The sequence below is a fragment of the Clytia hemisphaerica genome, unplaced genomic scaffold (genome assembly GCF_902728285.1).
Source record: "Clytia hemisphaerica strain Z4C2 unplaced genomic scaffold, Clytia hemisphaerica genome assembly, whole genome shotgun sequence".
NCBI classification, from domain to species: domain Eukaryota; kingdom Metazoa; phylum Cnidaria; class Hydrozoa; order Leptothecata; family Clytiidae; genus Clytia; species Clytia hemisphaerica.
In genome coordinates, this window is record NW_027104594.1 from 3,005,154 (window position 1) to 3,029,379 (window position 24,226).

The 24,226-nt window shown below is 36.0% G+C and overlaps 2 protein-coding genes across 2 annotated transcripts; one reads left to right on the forward strand and one right to left on the reverse strand.

Moving 5' to 3' along the window:
• Positions 1–301: 301 nt before the first annotated feature.
• On the reverse strand, positions 302–22,957 carry LOC136823825 (transmembrane prolyl 4-hydroxylase-like). Its single transcript, XM_067079995.1, has 12 exons — positions 22,869–22,957; positions 21,832–21,963; positions 21,102–21,215; positions 20,346–20,427; positions 19,859–19,984; positions 19,153–19,226; positions 7,177–7,238; positions 6,373–6,573; positions 6,000–6,188; positions 4,863–4,953; positions 3,842–3,977; positions 302–1,012 (listed from the first exon to the last, which is right to left on the reverse strand). The coding sequence occupies exons 2-12, from the start codon at positions 21,949–21,951 to the stop codon at positions 864–866; spliced, it is 1,344 nt and encodes a 447-aa protein (XP_066936096.1). The 5' UTR covers positions 21,952–21,963; positions 22,869–22,957; the 3' UTR covers positions 302–863.
• Positions 8,591–12,073, forward strand: LOC136823816 (uncharacterized). The gene is made up of 2 exons (XM_067079988.1): positions 8,591–8,723; positions 10,406–12,073. The coding sequence occupies exon 2, from the start codon at positions 10,436–10,438 to the stop codon at positions 11,339–11,341; it is 906 nt and encodes a 301-aa protein (XP_066936089.1). The 5' UTR covers positions 8,591–8,723; positions 10,406–10,435; the 3' UTR covers positions 11,342–12,073.
• Positions 22,958–24,226: the final 1,269 nt, after the last annotated feature.

Here is a 24,226-nt window from a genome sequence, read left to right on the forward strand (position 1 = left end):
TGGCTTTGCAGACTCTAAATCATCCAATTTCTTAAGAAAATGGACAAAAATACCTATTTTTATCAGGGGGAGTGCGCTTTTTTGCTAATAAGGTCACTGGAAATCTGTTTTGTGCAGGTATGTCACAAAATCCAGCTAAAACCCTAAAATCTTAAACGTAGCAAAAATTTTGATATAGTCATCCAATTAACTTTAAATTTTCACATTTTTTAGATATCAATAAGATGTTTCAAACTATGTTTTAAAAAACGTGTAACACTCAAAATTTTGGGCTTTAGCACATGAATGAACACAATCTCTGTAAAATTAATTATTCTCTTTGACTGATGAATGTCAATAAATATCTATTTACAAAAGCTAAAAAATTGGGTATCAAGCATGCACTTAAATTTAAATTGCTCTGAAAAATTAAGGAAAATGGTTATTAGAAAAATTAGGTAAAGTAAATCTAGCAGTGTTCTGTATGGCCGAGGAGACTGGACAGTAGACTAGGCCAATATTACCACCATCAACTCCATCGTTAAAGACACCCCTGTGTCACAGACCCACTAGGACACCATCCCCACTGGAAAAATTGGCAAAAATTTGGTCCCCGGCGGGAAAATACCCTGGAATTTCAGCCCCTCTGGGAAATTGACTTTGATTTCATCCCCACTCGAGAAATCAATGTCTAAAAATTGCACTCCAAAACCATCCCCACTGGATTTTTTAAATAAACAATAAAATTTCTATCCCCATTGGGATTTCGATAGGGATTTTTATCCCTGCTGAAGAAAACTGTTCATCCGGAGCTGTGAGACAGGGGTGTTTAAAGGTTTGTGAAAGTGTTTGAGTTAGATAAGAAATATGATAAGAAATTATTCTTAAAAAGCACCAGGAGCTTCAACACTAAGATATAAACTATCAATATGTGCAAGTTCAGCTGTTGGTGCAGTCAACCAGTTGTTGGCAAGCCATTTGGTTCCTTTGATGATATCACAACCACCATGCAATGACCAGTAATCCATGGCTCCTGAATGATGAAAGATAAAGAGGATAATGAAAGAACGAATTGGTATTTATGCTATACAGTGTGTCACGAAAAAAGGGGGCAAGTTTTTCTCAACTTCAGTTGAGCTATAATCTGAGAATGTCTGTATGTATGTATGTCTGTATGTCTGTATGTATGTATGTACGTCCGTCCGAAAACTTTAGGGCAGGCTGGACACTTCAAAAAAGGTCGGATTTGGCTGAAATTTGGCACACTTGTTCCTTGGGTGAATATCTGGGGGTGTTTTTTTCATTTTTTGAAAATTTTGATTTTTGGGGCCTGGGGACGAGTTTTTCACCAAAACGAGGCTGGCAGCTTGGAGACTTTAAAAACGGTCCGATTTGGCTGAAATTTGGCACACTTGTTCCTTGGGTGAATATCTGGGGGTGTTTTTTTCATTTTTTGAAAATTTTGATTTTGATTTTTGAAAGGCTCTTAGGACGAGGACACTATTCTAACGCACATAAAAAAATGAAAAAATTAAGATAAAAACACCCCCAGGAACAAGTGTACCAAATTTCAGCCAAAACGGACAAAGTATATTTGCTACCTAATACTAAATATTTGAAATGTTACAATTGGGCCTTCTAATAACGGGAAAATCTGAAGTTGAGCCCAGTGCGGTGCGCACGTTCGACTATTATATAAAGTTAAATCCTGAAAACTCATTATCTAAACTGGGCTAATAGTACCTTAAAGGAAAAATTTTGGCGGAAAGATTTAGCCAAAATCCGCCAAATTAAGATCCAGCCAAAATTTTTTCCTCCATCCACCAAATTCAATTTATTTCACGCATTCCCCCAATTCATGCTATTTCAAGCCTTAAAACAGGTTTTTTTTTGCTTATCTAATAACGCTTTTGGCCAAAAATATCCTGCAACCACCAAATTAAATTTCCGTCAAATTTACCAGCTATCTGCCAAATCAAATTCCCTCTGAAAAACTTTTTCGGCTATCCACCAAATCAAATTCCCGCCAAAATTTCTTCCTTTAAGGTAATTGAAATTGGATTACAGTGTTCAAACAATAGAAATTCAATTCCCAAAAGATGATTGAATAGTTTTTGAGATGGAAATATTATGTATAGATAATACGCTTAAATCGGAACTCTCCCATTCTCGCATGAAGCTTTTTCGCTAGCGATTTTTAAATACACGGCAATTTTTTTCGCGCCTTTTTGATTGTATATTCAATTCTATTCGCCAAGCGCACTTCCATTCAAGAGAGCACATTTCTCCTTGATGGAGAAACACAACTGACTGTGCAATAGCAGTATCAGCATAATTTATAGTTTTAAAAAAAAAAGTTTATGTCGGTTATGAAATAATTTTGATTCACATGGGAATACGTCGAAGATAAAATTTGAGTTTTCAAAAAGACATCATATTTATGATTACCCTTGAGATTAATAAAGCTCCGATGACATTTCCCTTCTATTTGATACTCTGATAAAAACATTTCAATTTAATGGACCTTGGACAATATGAAGAAAGTTGATGACTTATTCCCAATTCAATTATGGAAAATTTTTTAATCAATGTTTGCTATTTTTTGTTCTATTGAGATAGCAAAATGAAAACGCTTTTTACTTACGCATTGAGTTTAATTGTTAATTAATTGTTGACTCTGTTAAGAGGTATTGAAAAAAGGCACTCTTTATATTCCACCGTAAAGCACTGTGGTCTTTGGAGTGATCGGTGTTGCCAAGTACCTCTAATACTGAATTTGAATTTCTATTTGTTTTTTATCTTCATCCTTGCGTGAGGAAAATAATAGTCTTTCCTCTCCCAAAACCCAAAAAAAAAAGCACGTTTAAAGTATAACCGATTTCTCGCGAGAAATTTTTAACTCAATTTTCACCAATATTTGCATGAGCATTATTTTTAGCGAGTCAAGAACATTATTGTTTGAAGGTTTTCAACAAAAGAAATTATGACAAATTTATACAATTTAATAAGGAGAAGAAAAATCAAAATTCAAGTAAAAATACTTTCACCATATTTTTTAATGTGCATTAATTTTAGTGTCCCCTTAAAAATTTTAAACATCAATTTTTACGAAAAAGGCCTAAATTTAAGAACATTTCTTCTCGCAAAATAAGTACATTTGTATACAAATCCCTACAAGTTTCTGAAAAATAGAAAAGCGAGCGAAGCGAGCGTATTAAAAGGAGTAAGAAGTCGTCTCGGACGACGCCGGGACGGCTAGTTATGTATAGAAGTCATAAAACTTCGCATAATTTATGAGAATTTTTTTTTTGGGACACACTGTATACCTTATCAGCAGAAAATTAGTCAGCAAAAAATGACAAAATAATTTGCAAGTGACGAAATTTGCCGACAAATATTTTTTGCTGACGAATATTCTTTGCTGACGAAATTTTTTTGACGAATTTTTTCACCCCGGAATTTCCTACTGATAAGGTAAGCTATTTGAACATTGTTTGTAAATTTTCCATTTTAAGGGACAAATGCGTTGTCCACATTTTAGGAAATACATCCAAACCAAAGCTTATTTTTAGTGGTATTTATTATAAATACTCTTCTGTCCTTAATTGTAGGGAAGGGTAGAATGAGCAGGTGGGGTTGGTACACTGGGAGAAAATGCATAAAATGGGGGGGGGGGTCAATATCAAGTGATTTTGGGGTGATTTTCCTAAAAAACCCTAGGAAAATGAAGACTTTGGCACTTTTTCAGGAAAATTTGATAAAATAGGTGGGTCATAATAAAATGCTATATAGGGCGATTTTTTTTGAAAATTTTCAAAGTGACCCCCTCTACAATGAAGCACAGGAGAGTACTTGAACATACCTAGCCATTTGTTGTTGTCAAGGTGATGGTTATACCACATGAGAGCTCGTCCTTTCTTTGGCTTCACGACCAAAGTTGCATTATGGCAAAATTTACTCAGATTGTACAAATCGTCTTTCTCACGTTTTCGAAATTCCTGGAAAATAAGAGGAAATAGAGTATGGAAATGTTAATTCTCAACTTCGGTTGGATTTAGAGGGATGAGATGGAGTTTTTACAAGCTCTTATTTGATTTGACTTGGTTGGCCGTTAACCAGTAATAAAACAATTCTGTTACTTTGTTTGAAGAACGCGTCATTTTTATTACTGTAAATGACCAAATATCAGAATGGCCAATAGATTAGAATCCCAAATTGTCTATGCTGCCCCGGCGGTTCGTATGATGGGATTGGGCCCTTTTTATGACATGAAAAAGCATTCATTATACGTAATTGATGAAAGAATTTTACAGGTGGAATAGCGCGTTGAAAAGATATTTTCAGCGTGATGTTGTGATTAGAATTTTTTCGGCGATATGAGGTACTCCTGAGGTCCCCTTTTACCCCGAATGCCCTTTAGGAAAATTACCCTAATCCTAGTATTTTTTACTACCACACATCAAAGACTTTACTCTGAGCTTGGGATGAGTTGGAGTTTTTAAAAGCACTAATTGGTCATTTGAAGTAATAAAAATGATGCGTTCTTTAGAAAAAGTAACAAAATTGTTTGATTACAGGCCAACGACCAACAAAATCAAATAACAACTTGTAAATTAATTTCTTCATCCTTTTCATAATCAAGCCACCCCGAATCCCCGAATCCGCAGTCACATTACTAGAATTACAATTTCTTTGTTGGGTTTAGCTTAAGAACTTTAGTAAGATTTTCTGTCGACCGATTAAACTGAAGCTTACAAAGAGTTCTATAGCCGGCTGCCACACAACGTTGTTTCAACGTCCATCTAGCGTTAAATGGACGTTGGGAACGTTACATAAACGTTGAAACAACGTTGTGTGCCAGCTAGAAAGAGAATCCAACTCACCTCGTGGTCATAGTCATCTTTATCGGCAACTGGGAATGCAGTCTCTCCTCCTTCTTCAACGTCACTCAAAAAATATAAAATGGTTACCAGTCTAGAATGGGAGAAAAATAGCAAAAAAATATAAGATGGTTACCAGTCTAGAATGGGAGAAAAATAGCAAAAAAAATTAAGATGGTCACCAGTCTAGAATGGGAGAAAAATAGCAAAAAAATATAAGATGGTCACCAGTCTAGAATGGGAGAAAAATAGCAAAAAATATAAGATGGTCACAAGTCTAGAATGGGAGAAAAATAGCAAAAAAATATAAGATGGTTACCAGTCTAGAATGGGAGAAAGAAAGGACTCTCTCTAATTCGAACTTCAAGGAACCAAATATTTTATTCGAATAAGAAGAAGATTTGAATTACAGAGAGTAATTTAAACCACTTCAAGCTGAGGGGACTAATATTTCAGTTCAAATCACAGAGAGATTCGAATAATAAAAGTTCGAATTAGAGAGAGTTGACTTTATACAGTAGAGTCTCAATAACTCGAATCTCTATAACTCGAAAGTCTCCTTGGTTACGAGTCTCCTCAGGTGACAAAGTTTTATGAATACGTCTCTATAAACCAAATCTTTTACATAACTCGAAGAAATCTGCGTTCCCTGTGAGTGTTGGAGTTGTAGAGACTCCACTGTAAAAATAGACGTACATTTGATCTGTACAGTGTTTTTGCTTTCGCGTAAGCCACTTTTTCAACAGATAAGAGAATTTTATTCATGTTATTGAATGATACACCCCTGTCTCGCAGCCCCAGGGGAACTTTTTTCCTCAGTTGGGATAAAGAATCCTGTTGAAATCCCAATGGGGAATTGTTCCAAGGCTAAAAAATCCATTGATGGTTTTGAAGTGTAATTTTTAAACATTGATTGAATTTCGAGTTGGTATGAAATCAAAGTCAATTTTCCAGTGGGGCTGAAATTCAGGGTATTTTCCCACCAGGGACGAAATTTTTGCCAAATTATCCAGTAGGGATGGGGTCCCAGCGAGTCTGTGACACAGGGGTGTAATGATTACATAGCTTTAATTTCCAGCTCTCTTATTCACTTATAATTTGAGAAGTTTATTACAACAATTTGAAGAATATGTGATGTACCTGCAGAGTCGACAGTTATCGGGTGATGCTTCAGGATCCATATGGCAACACATCGGTTTATCTGGATGAGCTTCTTTGTCTTGTGAATCGAAATGTGCGTGATAGTGACCGAAAGGTTGATATCGGAGAACCTGGAGAGCTTCACCGCCGTTGACGATGTACTCCGGAAGATTTGTTAGCTTTCGTACTCTGTTTTTGAAAAGAAATAAAATAGAATAAAAGCTATTGAGACGATGAAGTTACCGTGAGTATCACAGTGCATCAAATTACACTCAGAATCACCGCATGAAACCTATTTAGGGAATTAAAAAGTACCGTTGTACATAATGCCTATTTTGAAAAACGAAAAGTGACAGATGAAATTTAAACTTACTTTTCTCTTAAGCCTTGCATAACGCGGTCCGATGAATCACCTTGTCGTAACCAAATCTGTTCACTAAAACGATCTCGAAACCGTGGGTTTTCTTCGCGTAAATCGTTCATGTATTGCGAGAGACCAGCTGTATTCATGGTCGTAAATTCATCACGAGTAATTATACCATCATCTAAAGTGTTGATTTTCAAAATTTCGAACCTAAGAATAAAAAAAGACAGTTTGAGTAGCATAGAGTGATATCAGACTCTTTAAAACTTTTAGAAGTTTTTATATTTTTTCATCGATAAATTCCAGTAGTTAAGATAATAGATAAGAAAGTTTCCGATCATAGGCGGGTCCCCGGGTGAGGCACTCAAGGTAAATGAAATACCGTGCGTGCGGCCCTTAAGGGTCCTTATCAAAATTTGACAAGACTTTCTCTGCACTGTAAAGGTCCGTTTTCAAAAGTCAAATTGTTGGCCTAACCTACGGTCGTTTCTTAATCGAGTGCCCCCTCCGGGGCGGGGGCGAATCAAAGGCTCCCTTTTCCTGGGCTTTTCTTGTGCTATCTAACCAAAGGGTGGAGAGAGTGCCACTCCTTGCCCTGGGTTTCGTGGCTAGTATTTGACCCTCATCATTCAGTAGCGGAACATTAAAGATAGAGAGGGACCAAGCAATAACCTCAGGTCCTTGGTATGACCCAGGGGGGATTTTAACCACAAGACGGTTGCTTATGAGCGCAAAACTAACCTCCACTGCACCTTTAAGTAGAGATGAAAACGGTTTTCATTTTTAGAGTTTGGTGGAAGAAATGAAGCTTACATTTCTTTGATGTCTGATTCGTTGAAATAAAGTTTGATCGTCTTCTCTGCCATTCTTTTCACCTGTTGAGTGGACAAAGATAAGGAAGATGATAAGCGCGGTCGTTTATTAACTAGAAATACAGGGTTCAGACAGGAATTCATCAATCACTTTCACTACGTTTTCCAAATATGTTGGAGTATAGAATAAGGCATCTTATTCCCTGAAAGAATCACCGAAGCTGTGTATTTTTCTCTGATGCGAATTGTTGTTGAAATTATGGAGATTTGGAACAGGATCACAGAAAATTTGTTACTCCAAAGACATCGGGAGTTCCTTTTCCAGTTTTGGTCTGAGCTTAAGTACCTTTAATATTTATAAGGTGTCCTGTGCGTCCTTTATACACACAAAGGTAATGTTAGTTCCACCAACATAACTTTGCATGGGTGATCGAGTCTGGCGCTGTTTCCGAATGGTTTATTAGCTTAAATTCCAATCCTAAATCTAGTGGGTTTAGGCCGTAGTAGAACTGACTGAAAACACTTTCAAGGCCGTAGATCATAGTAAAAACAAAAGGAGCTGGAAAAAAGATTTAGCACTCCTGTAATGTCAATTGACTGTCGCGACATGACTTATCGAGACAAATGATATGAGAGACACACCAAGTAACTTAGAGAAGTTCAAGCTTGAATAACCTCAAGAAATGTATGGACCATGTCATGACTCATCGAGGCAAATGATATGGGATAACAGAGTAAAGTGGTCTTTTATACTAACTGTGATAAGACCTTTATTTCATTTTCCTGATAAATCTCGCGAAAGGATTTCCTTCTTAACACCCCTGATTTTTTTTTTTTGGTTTGTTTATTTTCTTAACAAGTTAATGGTCGCTGCTTTGTTTACATAACAAAGAATTGCCAAGGTGGAGGGTAAGAATAATCCATGCCAGGTCAGGCCTAGTTTCGTTGAATTTTGGAAAGTAAACTAAAATTTTACTAATTTCAAATCAATTTTTGAAAAAATCCAAGGATTCAAGTTAATTTTAACTGCAGTTGCTACTTTCTAATTCGATCTTCAAGGTACTAAGACTTTTCTTCAAATTAGAGAAAGATTCAAATTATGACAGAGTGTTTTATACGAATTTTTAGCTGAGGTGACCAATATCTTAGTTCGAAATGCAGAAGGATTCGGATTAAAGAGGTTCGAAAAAGAAAGGATTGACTACCTAGGATAATTCTTATACTCATCGTATTAATTTTCTCTTCTAGTAGTAGTGTTTATAAAAAGAAAGCAAGGCATAAAATATCTCCATCTTATAGCCCATTATTTACGTTAGCGACTGGGAAAAGTCGTTAAGGAGTGCGTTTTTAGTCGCTAACTACAATAATCTTATGATTATTTATCTAACAAATATGTTTGACGGCGGAAATCTTTTGTTATGAAAAGAGGTGGGGATGGAATGAGAGAAAAAAAGGTGGTTCGATTTCAAACGTGTTCGTTCAGATAGTTGACGGTGAAGAGGAAGGCCACGCGGGCGAACGTGAAGCACACTTTGTTATCCATTTGAGGTAAGAGCTATTCATGTATTTCGAAGCATTATTTTAGTATATTGAAGCATTTTTCACTGTAGAAAATCAATAAAAAACTTTTTTTCACAGTGAATTATCGAAAGATTTCAACTTTTCACCTCGAATCCATACAAAAAGTCTCAAGATTTGATTTTCCTATATCAAGGCTGAACAAAAATGTAATTACTTTTGTTATAATGAACAGTGCTGTTGGGCAAAACAGGCCACAACAAGCTTAGACATTCGATTCGAATCAATTTTGCTCCATTGTCCCAGGGACAAAAGTGAGAGAAGCTAAAAGAAAAATGGGGTGGAGACACGAGAAAGCATTTCAGGTTAGTGGGATGGAGCATGTTGCATTGCACCAACACGAAAAAAACTTCTCGTGTCCCCAAGCCTTTAGTTAAACTTCAACAGCCCACCTTTTAATTTGCGTTTTTCATCTTTTTAATTTTTTTTGACTCCGCTCTATACACTTTTTCGACCGTAGTCGCTAATTGCCGCGCGGGCATTTTTTGTCCGTTTTACCACCCTAAAACCACCCAGTCTTTTTTCGCACCTATAGGCAATAGAAAAAGGTGTAAAAAAAGGATTGGATCAAGTTTAGGGGGATATTTAAATAATAAAGTGGCACACCCCTGACTACGCGACTACGGTCGAAAAAGTGTATTAACTTAACAACTGTGGAATAGTCCAGCACAGGCTATAAGGCTTTGGTTAAGGTGTATTAAGGACTGTGGAATAGTCCATCACAGGCTAATGCTTAAAGCACAAATAGTATCTGTATCAAATAAATTTTTGGAACATACTTTTCATGGTAACTAAGTTTATTAAAGCGACGTAATATGATCTTTAGGGTCATTAAAACTGTTAAAAGTTTAAAAGAACTTCACGAAATAGTAATAGGTCAAAGTACTTAATTCTCTGCTTACGTCATCAACTGTGCTTTAAAATTGATCGGTTTCCTTTGTTTCCTCTACTATCTGTCATAATTATGCCTGTTTTTCCTTCTTGTGGTTCTTTAAAGAGCTTCTGATATCGAGGACTTTTTGGTTAATCGTGATGTGGTGTCTTTCTTTTTTATTGATTTCGAAATGAAAAGTATTAAACAAGCTCGTTTGCGAGAGGAAGTGTACCATCCAAAGAAATTTGGGATACACGCTTTTTTTTTTATAAATCCATTTCATCATGGATATTCTTAGCTTTTTTGGGAAAATCATCCTAAAATATTCTTACAGCATTCTTAGGTTAGGATCCTAATTCAGACTAGATTAGAACATTTAGTACATTTCTCAAGCATAAAATGGCATTTTTGTGAAAGGAGTGAGCCTTGGGGGTAATTGACAATTTAGAATTGAAAAATTCTCTAAAAATGGCATTCTTAGCTTGAACAGCAAAATTCCATGATGGTGATATTCTTAACATATTCTTAATTTTTTGGCCATTATGGACATTCTTATAAAAAAAGCGTGTAAACTATTAGAAAATGAACAAATATTGTTCCTAAACTTAGAATAGTCTTTAAACCTGACAATTTTGAACGTGACAATACGTTTGCTGGTATAAAACATTCGAACAATGGCTACCCACGTATCCATCCCACATTCACATCATCCAAAAACATATTATGTACGTTAAGAAAACGTCACAAAAATTTCATTCTTCAACATTCTCTTTTTCAGGTAGAACACTGCAGCAACAACTCTGACACAATGCCGAGCGACAAAATGAAATATACTGGTATGACGCTGTTAGCGTTCGCCGTATTCGTGACGTACGTCGTACTCGCGTCACTGGGCGTTTACACCGGTGACTTACACGCTGAGACGGAAAAGGAAATGCTTGAAAAATACGATCTCTTAATGTTCCCTGTCTACAAAACGCAATCAGCTCTGGCCGTTCTGACCTTCGTTGCTGATCTTCTATGGCTTGCATACGCCCTATCTTGTATCTGTCGTCATGGTGAAGGCACCGGGATTTTCAATTGGAAATTCTTCGCAGCATATATCGTCAACCTTGCATTTACTATTGGTCTTGGTTTCGCATGGTGGAGAGATCAACTTATGGCAGCTTTCATTGTTTATATTTTCAAAATAATTTTCTTGGTTTTGACCTTCTTCTTCCATTCTTACGATATCGCAGAATTCATCCGTGTCGTTGGTAAGAAAGAAGAAAACAAATGCGACGTCTGGTGCCACCGTTTCATTGTCCAAAACGCTGTCCTTTTCGTCCTAGCCGCCGCTACTTACGGGTTCATTGGTGCCGTCTCAATCTTCCTTCACTATGAGTTAGGAGCATCTGATTTCTCAGTATCTCTGGGTATGTTGATCTTTCTTGGAATCGCAACCCTGGTTTGGTTTGCAATCGAAACCTTCGCTATCCGACGATTCACTGAATACACCTTCTCAGCCTATTTGGTCACCATCTTCTACATGAGCGGTACCGTAGCAAAGGTCTGGGACCAAGACAAAACCGTGGGTGGTTTCTCAGTCTTTTTCTTAGCTGCCACGTGCGTCATCTTCATTATCCGTGTCTTCATCTTGGCTTACCGATCATCGAAGAGAGGTTCTTATGAGAATATCACTTACACTGTCCGTACTGAAACCGTTAACGCTTAAAACCATCACCCCAAGAATAACCACACACAGAAACAGATCCCAAAATATTAAGGGATATCAATTCCGTGTAACAGGATCCTCAATTATCATAGAAACCACAATCTACAAGACACTTGAATGTAAGATAGTCACGGGTACCTAACAACCCCCCTTCCCCTGGTAATTGATTTTTCGAAAATATTCCACCCATGACATTCTTATTCCAACCCAGCGCTTATTAATTTTTGGGGAAATTTTTTTGAAATTTTCCTCTTTTGTCCCAATTCTGCTGTATCAGCGTTCTTTTCAAAAGTTTTCCACCCGGGACATCTTTACTCCCGCTTATTCTAACCCCTCCTGGCTATTAGGTACCTAAGAGTACTTTCAAAAACATAGTTGATGAAGATATCATGTGTTAGCAGTCTTACAATCATCGATTTAACTTTTTATCTGAGCCATGTGGTGTTTTAAAGGGGGTCGATTTCGAGTTTTCCAGGGGTAAGCTTTTTAGTGCTAAATATAATATGACGATTTGCGAAAATTGGACGATGGTAAACTAGAGCCCAATCCTTTCCTTTCGTGTACTAAGGGGTAGGAAAAGTTATCTGCTTCCTAGGTTCTTTTTTATTTTAATAATATCTTATAGTTATTTTAGTTATTTTCTTATTTTAGTGCTAAAAATATGTTAAAACACTTTTTTCTTGTAAAAAAACTGTAAAAATGTGAAAAATATATTATTTTAGAAAGAAAGTATTTCACTTTTTCCGTTTTTTCATAAATTCGCCGACTTTACTTTATAAACGTAAATAAAAATGTACTGATAAGGTTGGAGGGTTGCCAAAACCGACCATTACAAGAGAGACTAAGGCGCGATATTCTTTAGACTTTGCTGTCCTCAAAGAAATAAGTATTCCCTAGTAAAAGTATATACATGCTTTAACGATGAGATTGGGGAGACTTCAACCCCCCCCCAACTGCCTCCCCAACTTTGAGCAAATGAGATTTTTTTTCTCAAATTCCTTGCGAATTTTATCTTATTTTGAGCCTTCAGCCTCCCCAATTTTACGGTTGTTCCGCCGGGCCTGATTATACAACATTACTGTCGTTTCTGGTAAGAGACTCCACTGTCGCTCTCTAGAGGGGAAAGTCAACAAGTCCCAGTAGTTAAAAGAATGAGTTTTGGAAAATTGACCTTCCTAACTCAACATAAGCTTGAAAAAAAAACACTTTCCAATTTAACTTCAGCCGGCTTTCACGGAAAAGACAACAGAAAAATCTCAGAAAAGTTAGTAGAATCTTAGTACGGGAAGCGGTCGACATTACTTTTGGCGACTTGACACGTGTCTACACCCCCTTCTCACAGACCTGGCAGGATTTTTTCAGCCGGTATGGGTAAAAATAAGGGACTAAAACTCGACGAGGACATTGATGTTCCCATATTTTTTATGGCCGGGAATTTCAATTCTTATGTTTTCAAGTCAAAAAATTCAGTAAGGATGGGAAAAATAGCATAATATTTTGCAGTGAAGAATTTTCTTTAATTATTTTTAGTCGGAACAAAAATTGGAGTATAATTTTCCACCGGGGACGATATTTTGGCCAATATTTTCAGTGGGAAGGGGTCTCAGTGGGTCTGTGAGAAGGGGTTTTATTTTACTTCAGATTCCCTCAAAGTCTTTGTTGCACTTTTACTCTTAATATTTTTTGTCATTTAGCATGCCAGTAGTTCAACACTGTATAAGGGAACATCCAACAGTTTGCGTGAATTCGTCAATGGGCGTTTTACGTTACGTGAATACGTGAATACGTGAATACGTGAATGCGTGAATTGAAAACGATTTGCGTGAATTCAAAAGTTTGTGAGTCGGTGCAAATTTTACCAATGTTGGAAAATCAGCTTGCTTGAATTTCGAAAAAAAAAAGTGAATTTTGAATTTTTGATCAGCCAGTTAGTTGATTGGGAATGAAACCTCGAATGAGGCCCCCAGCGGTAACTCTGATCACGATATCACGCAGTTTTCTTTTCTTCACGATCACGCAAATCAGCAAATAGAAATGGACAATCACGCATCCCTTTGAAAAAGTCCAAATCATGTATCACGGCTCAAAAATTTTTCGAATCATGATCGATTTGACCTCTCATCACGTAATCACGAAGAAAAAGTCCCTATCTCGTCGTTGGAATTCTGCCACTCTCGAATTGAAATAACAGCAGAACAAAAAGGGTATCACCTTAATGGGCGATGTCTGGGGCGGGGACAGCTTTAGCAACAGAAAGAGGGTGATTCAAACATCTCGGTTATAATTTTCATGTAAAGGAGATAAAGAAAGATTAAGTCTGATTATGGGTATTAAACAAAGGGTTTTTAAAATCAGACCTAAAGTTATTGTTTCAGCATAAATGCAGTTTTTTGTTTTGTTATCATGTTCAAAAATAACGTTTTTATGATTCACTTTTTATTTTGGTTTCTCAAATTTCAACATAGAGAACAAACTAGCTACAAACATGAAACACAAAGTTCTGAATAGACAGAAACAAAGTTGGTTTGGTTTTAGACTTGTGAAAGATATAACAATTTCTTGGAGGATTCAGTATTCTTTGCTTTTTTTGTTGGTTAATTTTTGTGGATTAACTACCAGCCGGGGGTGGCATAAAACTTTTTCTACAGTAAAAGAGATAGTAAAGACTGTAGATTATCGAGTGTGATTAATTACGTGCGTCCCGCTCCCTCGTACCCTCGTGGGTCGTGCCTTCGTGCCTCGTACATCCTGTGCCCCCGTGCCTTCGTGCCCTCGTGGGTCCCGAAAAAAAATACGTATGTCCAAAAAAAAAAATACGTGGGTCCTAAAAAAAATTACGTGGGTCCAAAAAAAAATACGTGGGTCCCGAAAAAAATCTCGTGGGTAGTTCGTGGGTCCCGAAAAAATTACGTGGGTAGTTCGTGGGTCCAAAAAACATATACTTGACATACCAGAATTATTATAGAAAATTTGGTTAAGTTGAGGTGCGAAAAGTCTATGGTTCGATGCCACGAAGGGGGAGGCTTTGTATAAATTTGTCAAAAACTTTTTACAAAATCTTGTAAACACAAACGATTACACGTTTTTTTTTTATAAGAACAAACTATATAAGAACATAAGGCTTCGAGGCCCAAAAATTTAAGAACATTCTAAGAACATTCTAAGGCTTTGGGGACTTAAAAACATGCATTTTCTTAAGAAATTACATCAAAATGCTCAAAAAATGCTGAAAATAAGAACATTTTAAGAACATTTTTAGGCTTCAAATCCAAAAAACTAAGAACATCCGAAGGCTTCGAAAATTTTTGACGTTCTTATAAAAAAAAAACGTGTAGGCTCGCTATTATCAGAGCCCTTAAATTTATCTGTTATGTCAACAGATGCAGAAAAATTTATTTTCGGGTTATTTAACCGAACTATTCAGGTTTTTATTATAAGTGATGGATATAGTGTTAATTATAAGAACTTTTCTGAAATAGACAAGCATCACACTGAAATACAACTTGAACTTGTTGTCTCAAAGTATAGCTTTAGGAGAACAATATCCAATTAAACTCTCAAATTTATCCCAACAAATTCTCCAAAGAAGATTCCACACAATTACAAGGACACACGTGACTTGAGCCCATGAAATCATTTTCCGGACCCACAAAATCATCTTCAGGACCCACGTAATTTTTTTTCAGGACCCACGTAATTTTTTTCAGGACCCACGTAATTTTTTTCTGGACCCACGAACTACCCACGACGCACGAGGGCACGAGGGCATGAGGGCACGGGACATACGTAATTAATCACACTCTAAATTATCTTGAGGCTCTGTGGAGTCGAATCTCATTTATAAGGGGAGTTACAACACCCCCTTCTCACTGACCCGGTGGGATTTTATCAGCCAATGGGTTAAATTAACGGACCAAAACTCGAGGGGATTGATATTCCCATGTTTTTTATGACTAGGGATTTGAAGTCCATTGTTTTTGAGCAACAAAATTCAGTGGGGATGGAAAAAATAGCACAATTTTTTGTAGTGAAGATTTGCTTATCTGATTATTTTCTAGTGGGGGACGATATTTTGACCAATCTTTCCAGTGGGGAAGGTTCTCAGTGGGTCTAGGAGAAAGGCTGTTTTATATGACTTTGAAGCCATTTAATTCCTACATAGCTTACGCAGCCTGCGTTGGCGAAAACATTTGCCACTAGTATTCGAAGAGCATGAAAGAAGTTTTAGATTCAATCAGTCATCCGTAATACGGTGCAAATTTTGTGGACCCTTTTGCTTGCCTAGAAAAGGTTGAAGATTTCTTTCTGTGTAGCCTGCAGCCAGCTACATCTCATTAGGCTCAGCCGCCTACGCCAATTTTCTTAGCGGGACCTTCGTTTTTCGGCTTCTCAAATCGCTTCAATATTCATTGCTTAATTCTTATGTTACCGCTTTCAACCTAAATATCTTTGAGATTCATCCGATTTACACGTTTTTTTCACAAGAACATCCAACATTTTTTTATCCTTCTTTATAAAAGCAAACTGCACAAGAACATAAGGCATCGATGTCCAAAGTATTAAGAACAGGCTTAGAACATTTTAAGGCTTTGCGGACTCTAAAACACCCAATTTCTTTAAAAACAATGGACAAAAATATTCAAAAAATTTTGAAAATAGGCTTAACACTCAAAAAGTTAAGAACATCCAAATGCTTCAAAAATTTTGAATGTTTTTATAAAAAATGTGTATATTATGATAAAATATATGACATTGCCATAGCATTTTAGTTTATAAGTGCAAGAGTAAGTTTGTTTACTTTTTGGCAAGAAAGTTGACTGGAGTCACATAGGAGGAGAACGTTGACGCGCTCCATCTTAAACGTGTTTCCAGAACAGGAAAGTGAAGGTTTCAAAATATAACATGTGATCGTCAAGCTTTTTATCGTTTCCCTGATATTTTTATCAGAGTGTATATACTTTTAAGGAGACTCAAATAAAAAATATTTTTATCAAAGTTCCTTGATACTTTTAAATCATGTTATGGTTTTCAACACGAGAGACAAGACCGTAGATCAGATGATGTATTTATCAAAGTGTATATACTTTCAAGACAACTTAAATGAAATATCTCTTTATTGAAGTTCCTTAGTTGATACTTTTAAATCATTTTATGGGTTCGATATGAGAGAGGGGTAAGAGATGAGACAAGATGAGATGATATAGAAATTTGAAACTTTTTATTATAACGAGATTTAGATATTCATCAGAACAGAGTTTTTAGAGAGTGATTATTACGGCTGTCATTACTCAGACTCGTGTTTATAAAATAAGTTGCAGGATTTTCAGCTTGTGTGTTTCAGCTAAATAGATTTTAGATACTACCGCTCAAGAGGCCCCAGCGGTTTGCCTGAAGTCGTAATTGGGCCTTTTTCGGCGTGGTAGCGTGATTTATGATTTCGTACTACCATAGGCGTAGCGAGATACCCTGCAAGATTTACGAGGGAGTGCCAGACTTTTATGACATATTCATTATCTTTTGATAAAACAAAGATAATAATTACAATGTCGTAAAAACCGCTCTTTTTTGCAGGGTATCTCACTACGCCTATGATTTACTCAATTTTAAACGATTATACTATATTTAGGCTGGGGACCGTTATTTGATAGACTAGATGGCACTGAAAACTATTTCATTGGACTTCATCAGCGTCAAAGAGCTATTGGGAAGCATTTAAGTCATAAGTAGATTCAAAAGTTGATTTAGACTTTATATACATGTTATATTGTTCATTTCAGACATAATTTTTACGAAAATGTTGAACACAAAAAGCGCTTATCGTGGCATTCTTATAACGAGTTGCGTTATCTATCTAATATTTGTAATCTTCAGTTTTATTGCTTATCATGGTGGCTCGCCTGCTTTTCCAATGACATTCAACCAGATCTCGGATAATTACATTATGGAGATAACACCAACTTCACGGATCTTTATCCTATGGACAATCAACATTGTCTATCAGTGCGTCTGGTTGATTTACTGCTTGGTAAATATTTTTCGTGGAGGAAGTGAGGCCACAATTCAGTCAAGTCAAACCTTAATGGCTTTCCTTGGTTACACGCTCACTGGTATAATTTGGTTATTTGCATGGACACACGGAAACTTATCTTTATCATTAGTCCTAATAGTCCTTGGTCAATTTCTCTTAAATATATGTTATGGTTATGCCTGCGAAGACTTGCACTATTATTTACGGTATTACGCTATTACGCTTGATAATATACGTGATGTATGGTGTCATCGAATGCTTATACAAAATGGTATTATGTTTTCCGCAGCTTGGAATACCGTATGGTCTTTGTTGACAATGTCTTCCTTTCTCCATTGGGAGCTTGGAACCGGATGTTATTCGACGTCACTAGGTGTGTTAGCGTTACTAGGTGTTGTCATGGTTACATGGTTTATCTTAGAGAACACCCTTTTGAAGGAATACACTCAATTCACGTTCTCGCATTACATTGTTTTGATTGGATCATTCATCAGTATACATCGAAAAACGCGCCAATCAGATGACGAATATGGCATTTCGACGCTTGTGATTGGCTTATTAGGAATCACGTGTGTGCTATTGTTCACGCGATTGGTTATTTTGTTTTTCAAGTCTTACGAGCGTAAGAAACCGGTCGGGGAGAAATACTCGTTGCGAAATCGACAAATAAGACCTGACGCGTCTGGTAGCACGAGTATTAAAGTCTACAGAAGTTTCACTGCTTTCTAAACTTTTTGCTCACTGCAAAGCTACCAGTAAGAATGACGAAACTGCTATAATGTTAAGAAATGTTGGGAATGGAATATGAAATCTTTATCTCTGAGAAAAACATCACAAAAAGGTGTTTCAAAAAGCATCTGCTTTAACTTGACGACATTGACAGACGCATGCTTTCTTTTATAAGAACCAGTAAATTTTGGCTCACGCTGGGTCGTTCTTAATTTTTTGAAATTTTCGGGCTTAAATGTTCTTAAAGTGTTCTCAATGTATCATGACTTTAGCACATTTCATTTATTTTGAGTCTGCAATGTTCTTAATTCTGCTTTTCGAGCGTAACGGTGTTTATTTCTATATATATTTGCTTCAATCTCGGTCATATTTAGTTTGTTCTTAAATATAGTTGCTATAGCTGGGCCTCAATTTGCCAATTTTCAGCCTCGTGTTCTTATAAAAAGAGCATGTAGTGGGCGGACTATACACTACAGCGAAGCGTTATTAGAACCAAATTTAGGATATAATGTAATTTGTAATAGTTATCTTTGAAAGTAAATATTTTAGTTTGCCTTAGATTATGTAGATTATGATTTTGATAAAAATTTATTCAATGCAATTTTGTATGAAATCTTTAAAAAATATTGACAGTAAATTTATACTTGACATTGCAGTTTTATTTTACCATTTTATCATACCATTAAATATTTGATTTCATTGAAAGACGAAATATCTTAATCTTATTTCAAGGTACGGTAGGAATGGTTTTTTTTAAAGTTTATGGATGAGAGCGGTTTTTACGACACTGTAATTATTGTCTTTATTGGTCAAGTATTGTATGGTAGCTTAGCCATCAAGTTTTTGTGACTCACTTTGATGTAACAGCAAACAAATTCGTCGTAGGAATTACTGAGCTTAAACGTAGTAACAAATACTTGTTTTTTTTTTTTAATAAGCAAGTGTCTACCCCTGTATCAGGCACGTATTATGCCTGCACATTCTTATAAACGCCATACTTATAAAAAATAAAAAACAGACAGCGTGAGAAATTGTGGTAAAATTGATAGAGTACCTCTTGTATAGTAGCTTCACCATCTTGGTTTCGATCCCAGTGTCGGAAATCACCGATTGCTGAATTTGAATGACCTGCGTAAAGAAGGAGAACAAACATTTTCAACTCAATGTCTCTTTATCTCGAACCTCTATTACTCGAACAAGTTTTCTCGTCCCTTCAGTTAACAATACCAACCTTTATTCTCTTTATATCTCCTCTTATATCTCTAAACTTTATACAATGTCTGAATTAGTCGTCTAGCTTGCTAGACTACACAGTCTATGAGAAGGGGTAGTAACAGTTAAATTTCCATAAAGAGGGTAGACGACCCTTTTAATGGCAAAAAACGAAAAAATGGAAAATGGCAAAACTTGCAAAAGAACCCTTGAAGACCAACTAAAATTAGTCTTTGCCCCATGGAAACATTAGAATAACCATTTACCCCCTGGAAAAATGAAAAAATACTTCTTATCCCCCTGAAAATTTTTCTCCGATTACCCCCTGGAAATGTTCGTCAATTCCCTGCATGGATATAAAATGGAATGACCAAATTCATGATATTCATGACGTAATGTTTTCTACGGAAATACCCCGGTTTTAGCCAGTAGTGTCAAATTTAAACTAGACAAAAATTGTATAAAAGTTGCCACAACTGGCAAAAACCGGGGTCTTTCCGTAGAAAACATTACGTCATGAATACAGCTTTACGTTTAACCTAACCTACCTTGTGTGTACTGCTTGCTTTTTCTTGTCTCAGGGTCAATGTGAAGCGAGCTGTCATGCAATCCATTCGTCAAAGCTTTGTTGATCACGTGATCACACTCGGCTTCCGTAAGAAAGTTGTCAATCACTGTAAGAAAAAAAGAGGGCGAGAAAAACTTTTTAGAAGATGTTAAAAAAATCCTTGTATTGATTTTGTTATTATCAAGCTTATATTGTCAAATGTTGAAAGCGTTGACCACTGGACACTGAGCTTTAATGAAATAAATTATTGGACCAAGGAATATCGAGACATCAGATCATGTAGAAGTTTCGTTAAAAACTTAGAAGTAAATTACAATACTTTTTTTTCTTGGCATACAGGCCCTACCCGTTTTCCCGTTATAAAACGTCGAAACTGAAAACATGTCGTCGTCACCAAGAGTAACATAACGAACTTTCGTCCATTCCGCCTTTCTAATTTCGAGGCCGAGGATGATAAATACACTTACGGAAGGCTTTTGGTTTGACAGCAGCAGTAACCATGGATACTGTTTGTCCAGGTGCGACTTCTATTCGGCGTTCATGCCCAACCTTAAGAAATAAACAATTTCTTTCATTTTCTCTGTAAGTAGATAGAATGAGCTTTTTTCTAGAAGAAACGCTAACCCTTCGAGCATATTTTTTATATACAGAGCTTCACGAGGGACCTAAAAGCCTCCTATCTGAAGATTGGCGGTGCTATAAAGCTGAAATTTTAACCATGGATAGATTTTGACAAATAGATAAATTATAAAATTTCTGGTCAACATTTGCTTTGGGTGAATTGCTTTGCGATGTTGGTGATGATGATTCTATAGTCTCAAGATATTTACTTGGGGATTGTAGGTCCAAACGATTTTTTTCTTTTCACTTGACACAAGTTTAAGCCCTAACCAAGCATTGACATCTTACACACAAAAACTTTCATATAAGCATCACACGAGATTAGTGTACTGCCATTAAAAACCAATTTGGTTGAACCGTTGACTGATGGACATTGGACTAATTTTTAGATGACGGAAAAAGGACTTTACACAGCAAATTAGCACACACTGCTCTTGAATTTTTGGTGAATAATGCAGAATTTTGAGACAGAAAAGCCTCTTTGTATACTTCGCTTAATTGCAAGTTTTCTACAGGTCCACTTACAGATTATTTTCGAATGAAAAGCTCAATTTGTTCGCTGTAATTGGGCACGAAATGGTCTAGAATAAAAGGGAACTCACCTTGACTGGGTCCCATTGGAAGAGTGCTTCACGTCCTTTCCATTTTTCAGAAGGATCCTCAGCAATTTCATCTTCCTCATAAAAAACGGGCTCATCGTCATCTTCTTCTACAGACTACAAATAAAAGTATTTTAATCGAATTAATTTTTTTTAATTAATTCAATTCGCGAGTCCAAGAAATCACGAAATTTTTTGGATTTATTTTCACGAAACAGCTTTTGGAAAAATTTCGCTTGGATTTAATTTCGTATTAGTGATTAAAATCAGTTAAAGGTTTTGTTTTTAAATAAAGGTGATATCGTTTGCTTACTCTTTAATTTTAATTTACAAGCATTTTCATTTTGGAATGACACGGATGTGGAGCAAGATTGGTCAGAAAGAGGAAAAGAAAAACATTTCTTATATCAGCATAATATAACAATAGGCAGACACTGTCCTGATATGAAATATGTGTCTGATATGAAACGGCAACACTTAAAACACTTAAAAAAAAAACTTTTAAGGGAATTAATTTTTGTCAGATTCAATTTGCGAGTTCAAGAAATCACGAAATTTTTTGGATTTATTTTCGCGAAACAGCTTTTGGCAAAATTTTGCTCGGCCTCAATTTCGCATTTACGATTTTAAAATCAGCTAAAATGTTCCTGAAGATGCCAAAAATAGAACACTTCCAGTTGTTTTAATCGAAAATAGTATTATAAAAATTCAACGCATATAAAATCGATTATACCTGGTTTTTCTTTAGACAATGCTGTTCCGTACTATCCACAGTACATTCGCCTTGGTTTGATGTATATTTATTTTCAGCGTGTAAGGCCACGATAAGTAGGAATAAAAGGTAGATCTTCATTTTGATCTGAATCTAAATAAACGATAGGATTATGATAACAATAGAGTATTAAACCTGATGTACCTCAGTAAAGCCCTGAATATTAGAACATGACAATTTTAGGCTCAAAGTGCTACAAATATAAGAACAGCCGAGCCTCGTCAAAAACACTTTTTTTTTATGAGGAACATGTTTATAAGGAACTTGATGCTGAAAATGGTCCCAATGAGAAATCAAGTTTAAGAAACAGTAAGAGTTGAACCTGAACTTGCACACATTTACAAAAACCTCAACAAAAAGTTATTGATGTCCAATGTTTTTTCGATTTTTTCTGTACTGTAGTCAATTGTTTGACAAAGAGCATCATATCAGTCCAAACTTTGAACTCGATAAGGAACTTTGAGGCTGGAATTCTCTGAAAAAATGAGGAACTCCAGGCTCGGAGCCAAGTGAAGGTTCCTTATGAAAAAAAACGCGTAGTTATTTAAAAAAAGCGTGTGTTAAAAGTTTTTCATTACAACTTTAAAGTCTCACGAAAGTCCTATGGTAATTTCAAGAGACTATATAATTAATAATCGTCAAATCAAAACTCTCGACACATCTATTGGTCAAACAATATTCCATTCTTTCTCAAAATTCATTTTAGTGTCATTCGTCTAATCTGTGTTTAGTAACAATCTATAGTAGACATAATTGCATGCACATAAAGTTTGTATCAAAAGTTTGTGAACACTTCACTTTCTTCAATTTCTTTCCAACGGTGTATAACTTTCAAACATAGCACAATTAGTACAGGGGAAATGTTAAAATAGTAAAGTGTCCATATACTTTTGATACAGACTCTAGTCATCAACACAGCGATCACTTAAAAGCGTCTTTGATAAATGATGAATATGCGGTTTCAAGAAGATGAAGAAAAGAGAAAGAATCATACACACTTTGAGTACATCATGCAACGTTTGTGTTTTCTTCAGTTAGACCATGGACGAACAAAAGAAACAGAATATGACTTCGGCATGTCCAGCACATCACCCCCTGTAACAAAAGGAAAGACTCGTGTTGAATGTCACGAAATACCCTGCACAATGGGATGACTGTTTTTCCATTATTTAAAAGCACAAGAGACAGAAAAATGTCAAAAAAAATAAAACAGTTTTAAAAGAACCCTAAACATGGAATGACCTACCTGAGAGACTCGGTCTACATACTGTCTATATAAAACGATTCGACGTGTGTACTGGACTTCACGGAAAAACAGAGGAAAGATAGCAGTAGGTATTAATGAATATACAGGATCCTGGTGCAGAATTCCATTGGCTTTAGAACAATGGTTGAAATGATATTACCGTTTTGATTTGAAATGCGCGAATCTGATTGGCTATCTTATGAACGTATTTAACGTATTTAACGTTACCTTAAAGTTAGGACACCAGTTAGGAGATAAAAGCAGTTGATATAAGTCAGAGGAGGAGGACACTGTAGGACTTATTGAATACTGTAGAAGACTCCTTTTGATTTTGTTATAAAAGCAAATTCTTACATTTCCTTGGTGGAACCATCAAATAAGGATGTTGCAGCGATGACCAATGACCGACAACATCTTAATAACGATATTGAAAACTTCTTGCATTGTCTTCCAGTTTCAAGGTTTAAACATGAATTAGTTCTTATTTTTAATTATTCCCCTGAAAAGACAAAAACGTCACCGTCATATAAAAGACTTATCTCTTCGATACACTTAACACCGCAAGGGGACTAAAAGAACCAAATGGATAAGAATTAAGTCACAGTGTTCATGCGGGTGGGCAGGGGCGGTCGTGGGTGGTATAAAGTGAAAAATAAGCAAAGTGGCTAATTCATGATATACGCAAGTCAAGATTATATCATTTTTCGTATCGGACAATACCGCAAACTCCCGGAAATGAAACACTCCGATTGTTTTTTGAAAATAGTTTAGTTCTGGTTTAGAAGGCCTATAATTTCCGCCTTGCCTTTTCTAGTTGTGAATCAAAGAAGGCAGAGAGTTGGTAGTTGTCCTCTTTTGACATCAAAACAAGGATTTCTTTCAAACTTTTACAAGTAAAGATTACCAACTTTCTGCCCACTTTAACAAATAGTATATGCAGGGTTGAAAGTCGGCCTTTAAACTAGAGCTTAAAGGGGTAATCAGATGGTTTGGAATATTTGGCGTGTGAAATCTTTCTACTTTCTATTGTCTTGGGCAAAACCTCAAAATATTTTTACCTAAATATTTTCCAAAGTCGAGATATTTAAATTACAAGTTTTTTACTTTTAG